Below are 5,619 nucleotides of genomic sequence, written 5' to 3'. Positions count from 1 at the left end.
TTTGAGTAAATTATCTGTAAGATGTTATCCTTTAATTGTAATTCAATTGTATGTGAAAATCAACATGGTTTCGTCCAGAATAAATCAACAATTACAAACCTACTTCACTTCACTTCTTTCTGCCTTGACTCTTTCGAAGATCGTAAACAAGTAGATTGCGTATTCACAGATTTCAGCAAAGCCTTTGACAAATTGTGTCACAAGACTTTAGTCCATAAACTTAAGGCCTTAGGGTTTAACGACAAATTCTTGACGTGGATCGCGTCTTATCTCAAGAACAGAAGTTATAGCGTTATATTCAGAAATTAATTCTCCGACCAATTTTACGTCAACTCTGGTGTTCCACAGGGTAGCCATTTAGGTCCTTTATTATTTATCTTATATATAAATGACATGATGACATTAAAATTTTCAAATCTATTAGTTCAATTAATGACTGCTCACAGCTTCAAGAAGATCTTCATAGTTTTAGGGAATGGTGCAATACAAACCGACTTTTATTGAATATTGACAAATGTAAAACTATGTGTTTTACACGCAAAAAAACAATTATAGATTATAACTATTTATTAGATTCTTCCTCCCTTTGTAAGCTTTCCGTTTTCTCTGATTTAGGTGTTATTCTTGACAGTAAATTAACGTTCTGTGACCATTATAACTTTATAGTTAAAAAAGCTAACAAAATTCTAGGTTTTGTTAAACGTTTTTCTCGTGACTTTCGTGACCCATACGTCTTAAAACTTCTTTATGTATCATTTGTAAGGCCAATACTTGAATACGGCTGTGTTATATGGGCACCATACTATTCAGTCCATATTGACAGACTTGAAAGTATCCAAAAAAGATTTATGCGTTTTTGTCTTCGTTTTCTTCCGTTTTCCCAAATATTTACACCACCTCCTTATTCTCAGAGACTTTTGCTAATAAAGCTCCCTACACTTTCACAACATAGACAATATCTCCAATTTTGTTTTATTTTAAAATTAATTAATGGTTCTATTATATCCGCAACAGCTCTGAATCGTCTAAATTTTAGCTATAGCCCAACTAGCATAAGAAGACAGATAGCTTTATGTCCGATCTTTAGCAGAACTAACTATGGTATGAATAGCCCTTTAAATCAATTGATTTCAGTCTTCAATAAATTTTATAATTTAATTTCATCTGTTAATGACAATGTTAAAAGTAAACAATTTAAAGAAAGATTTTTTAATTTGTTATAGTATTTATTTATTTCTATATTAATTAAAATTTTAAATTAAAAAATATGTAAATAGCTATAAGTTTATAATAACGTTAGATAATTAACGGATTAAATAAATAAATAAATAAATTTCCATATTAGTTTGACGTTTCGGGCAAAACACTTTGGGTAAGTTCTACTTCGAAAACTCCTTCGAGCCAGTGAGTGTACTTTTTTTTCAAAATCAATTTTTTTTCTATGAATTGCGTTCCATTGACATAAAAAATGAGACTAAATGTTTCTTCAATTCTGACAGCACAGTTTCTATTTGCTCAGAAATTAAGTTGGGGTATTCCCTTACAATTTACAAAATATGGTCGAACATTTTGAACATCATGACCATTAGTGATAAATTCACAATACAAACCGAATAAGGATTTTCGATTGAATCCATTTTAATGTATTGAATTCACTACATACATATGGACATGTTTGTTATTGTATTTCACTTCACTTTTTCTTATTGGTTGATCAAAGAGTATACATTTTTCTTATTCACCTTGCACAAATGCTCAATAACTCAATACTAACATTTTTCATTAATCCTTTATATATAGATTTAAGTAAGAGATTTTATTTTAATGAGCCAGGTAATACAAAATTACGCAATACTTACGCAACAAAAACAAATCAATAAATCTTTAAAAAAACACCTTTTTTATTTTTACCTGCCCTACTTTTAGCGAAAAATAAAAAAAATAAGGGACAAAGAAATAATGTGATATCAAATACGAAGACTTTTTGAAACTGGCTTCTAAACATTTTGTCTAGTTGTTAATAGCTTATTTTACCAGAATTTATGGATTTTTTTGTTCTTAATTGTTATACTAAATAATTTAATTTAACCTGCGTCTAAAAAAACTAACAAATCTTTGCCTTGCTTACCAATTTGAGTATGTAATAAATTTCCGGAATGTCGAAAAATATATATGCCTTATTACCCCTACTTACTTTTGAAGGCATGTATCACACGAGTATGGCATTTTCAACGTAGTTTAAAATTTGTTTTGGAGATTTCTTGGATTTGAGTATACGAACGGTTACGGTGATACGAAATGTCTACATTTCGGACAAATCGGAGAAAACTCCTCTTCCGACAGTGGTTGAATCAAACTCGGCTATATTGAATATAGATGAATGCCATGCCCAACTTGATGTTTTTCTTATAAATGTTCATAAATGTTCATATTTTTTTCGATTTTCGATTTTCGAATTTCTATTTTCAAAACATCTATCTATTTCTTGTATTGAGAAAAAAAATTAAATTGCATTAATATTGCAGTTTTATACTTTATTACTGTTTCTTAAACCTGCAAAAAAGACATAATTTCCTATAAAATATGCAAACACAACATTCATGGTATACAAAAGAATTGTATAAGTATATTTCAACACACAAATTGTATATTTCAGATTCTTACAAAATTTCCACCGTCGCTTCAAAAGACGTCTTCGTATTGTGACAGCACTAACAGATAGTTGAAGTCCATTTCTTATTTTCCAAGAGTCTATGGTAAAGATCTGTTTTGCTAGCTGAACAATTTTCCTGTCAGTTGTTTCAGTAGTCATCCTTTTTGGTCCTCGCGTTTGCTATTTTAAGGCGTTACTGACCTTTTTTGCTGAGCAGCCTAGGATGTCTTAAATGTTTTGGTAGGTTTTTGCCCTCCAAACGCAGTTTTCGATTTTCTTCGGTGCAGTGTCTTGACCGTCGGATTTTTTATTTGTAAGCTAATATTTATTAATTTTGTATATGCTAGTATGGTACAAATACTTTAATACTTTATATAGTATAATATTTACTTACTGAAAAATAAAAAAAAATAATTTTTAACACTTTTTAGGGCCCTATTATGACTTGCGAGTCGCAAGAAAAATTTAATAAATGTGACTATTTGGTATTACCGTTTGCGAATCGCCTAGTTGACATTCGCCTAAAATGTCAAAAAAATAGCGAATTGAAATCTCGCTCTATTACCACTAGCGAACGTTCGCTTTTATCTGTCAGAATCGGTCGAACTGTAATTCTTCGTGACTTGAAGAAATTTACTGTTAAATTTGAAATCGGTGGTTGTTTGTTTGTTTTATTTTGTTTTGAGAATAATTTTGGAAAATAAAGTAAAATGAGTTGCACTGGAAATAGAAAAAGGTAATGAATGCTTAAAATTAATGAATGCTTAACAATTGTAAAAATAATATAGAATTTTATTTGTATACCTAGCATAAAAAGAACCAACTCCAACCAATTTTCAAAGCTCGTTGAAATTATGGAGACAAACCCCGAAAATGCGAAAGGTATAGGATCTTTCGGATCTTCAAAAAAAAACCAAGCCTAGTATTTTTGAAAAAAAAAAATTGTTCTTAAAAATAGCCAATGTACTTCTTTACCTACGAATGGAATATATTCACACCTAGATATCTTGACCGCTCTCCATTCAACCACCAGCTTTCCAAAAGGTCATTTAATTCAATATGATTCCACACAAAAGAGTCATGTGTTGAACCTGGAATCAATAAATCTTATAATTCCATTATTGTCACAGGCCTTGAAATGAAAAAAGTTTGAGTGAAATAATAAGAATCAATCTCTATGTATCTAACTAACCACCACTAACATTCAAACTATAAAATCCTTTTCTGTTTAAAAATTGATGTTGTAGCTGAACAGGAGCGATTATTCCAATGTGAGTCCCATCTACACAGCCCACTAATCCGGGTAATCTGGCCCTTTCAAAAAAGTAATTTCTTGCTTCTTGTTTTTCAGAGGTAGACATGTCTGCCTTTATCCACACAGGACAAATTTTCACTTCAAGTAAATCAAGCACTTCACTTAGAACTACTGAAACTGTAGATTGCGCGAGACCTAGCTCAAAGTCACTTCCCACACCATTTTGGTAGCTTCCACTGCCGAGAAAACGCAACGCACATGCAAGTTTTATATATGGTGGAATTGCAGAACTTTGAGTAATTTTAAATCCTGGTGTAATGATGTTTAAAATATAACCAAATGCATGCTTATTAACGCGAAAATATGACACAAACCTATAAAAAGAACAATTGAATTAAACTGAAATAGAATTCACGATTTTATTCTTACAAATTATCTGGAAGTTGAAGTGGGTTGGAGTTGTCCCTTAAACTTCTTCGTAATCTACACACCAATACTTTCTCCGCTCTTTCGTTTTCATCTTCATCTTTAAAAAATAAATCAACACTGCTTATCATATTTTGTTTTATTTATTTTACTTTTTTTCCAAATTGTAAACAATATATCATCAACAATAATTTTCAGCCTTTGACGTTTCACCGAGTCATGACGTTACATATTTCACTTCTTAAAGTTGGTAATATTGTTTTCAAAAGCGAACGTCGAAGTTCGCCTTTCATAATACCACGACTTAGGCAATTCGCCAAATCGTTCGACTTGAGTCGAACGTTCGACTCGCGAGTCATAATAGGGCCCTTAATTATAAAATCAAAAGCACTGCTATTTTTATGAACACTCTATATCCAGAGACTTTGAAATAATGGGTGTTCACCGGGAAAAGTAGAGTATAACTTCAAGCTAAAAGTCTCTAATATGAAAACGAAAGACCGTTAGATGTAAGTAACACGTCAATTTTTTTTGTAATAATTTCCGTTTTTTTAAATAATTGACAATCTAATAAAATGTGACCAGCACTGCTATTTTTATGGACACAACTGTATTTCTATCCTCAAATTTAAATTTTACTTCTAAGTATAGCTGGTTGAATATCAATATATCATTCGTCACATGCACCTTCCATAAGTCGAATAAGTATCGACGGAGCTAACGACTCCGTACAGTCTCCTCGTGCTATAAATATAAGTTTTATATATAAAATATACATATATAAAGTGTTCATATAATTTAGTACGTAATAAAATACGCAACTACCATTTTAACATTGAATTCATTTTTGTTTGATATATTTAAACTCACTTTTATCCCTTAAAATTAGCCTTCTTTTCGTAGTAAATAAAACATTGCCTCTATTTATTTTTTCTCAAGGATTGTTTTTTTTTTTATTTTTAATGGTTTAAGTAGTATTAACTGTACTTTTTAAAAATTTTAAGTTTTATGAATTGAAAACTAAAACTAGTATTCGTTCTAACAAAGTTCAAAACTTTTCTCTTTTTGTTGTTGCTAGTTTGCATTCCAAAAGCACATAACAGTTTGTGCAGGTGGAAGAATGCTTCGAAATTTTGGTCAGATGCTTGTGATTTTTGACTTCTGAAAATTCCAATTTTTTTTAAATAATTTAATAAAAAATAAAAATTCAAGGAATCATTGGCAACAATGTTTTTTGTAATATTTGTTCAGATCCCCTTTTGGAACAGTGGCTTGAAGTTTTTAG

The 5,619-nt window shown here is 30.5% G+C and overlaps 1 protein-coding gene across 1 annotated transcript; it reads right to left on the bottom strand.

Annotated features, from left to right (window-relative positions):
- Nucleotides 1–3,746: 3,746 nt before the first annotated feature.
- LOC129953373 (putative nuclease HARBI1) lies at nucleotides 3,747–4,702 on the bottom strand. Its single transcript, XM_056066517.1, has 3 exons — nucleotides 4,338–4,702; nucleotides 3,846–4,282; nucleotides 3,747–3,785 (listed from the first exon to the last, which is right to left on the bottom strand). The coding sequence occupies exons 1-3, from the start codon at nucleotides 4,463–4,465 to the stop codon at nucleotides 3,778–3,780; spliced, it is 573 nt and encodes a 190-aa protein (XP_055922492.1). The 5' UTR covers nucleotides 4,466–4,702; the 3' UTR covers nucleotides 3,747–3,777.
- Nucleotides 4,703–5,619: the final 917 nt, after the last annotated feature.

The sequence above is a fragment of the Eupeodes corollae genome, chromosome X, assembly GCF_945859685.1.
Source record: "Eupeodes corollae chromosome X, idEupCoro1.1, whole genome shotgun sequence".
In the NCBI taxonomy this organism is placed as follows: Eukaryota; Metazoa; Arthropoda; class Insecta; order Diptera; family Syrphidae; genus Eupeodes; species Eupeodes corollae.
The sequence above is the reverse complement of the archived record's forward strand: the minus strand, read 5'-3'. Positions and strand labels throughout refer to the sequence as shown.

What these genes read in the sequence shown, in the direction of transcription:
- LOC129953373 (XM_056066517.1), bottom strand. Translation starts at nt 4,465, where the DNA reads ATGATAAGCAGTGTTGATTTATTTTTTAAAGATGAAGATGAAAACGAA. An exon ending in CTTCAACTTCCAGATAATTT is followed by an intron (nt 4,283 to 4,337) that starts GTAAGAATAAAA and finishes TTCTTTTTATAG; the next exon opens with GTTTGTGTCATATTTTCGCG.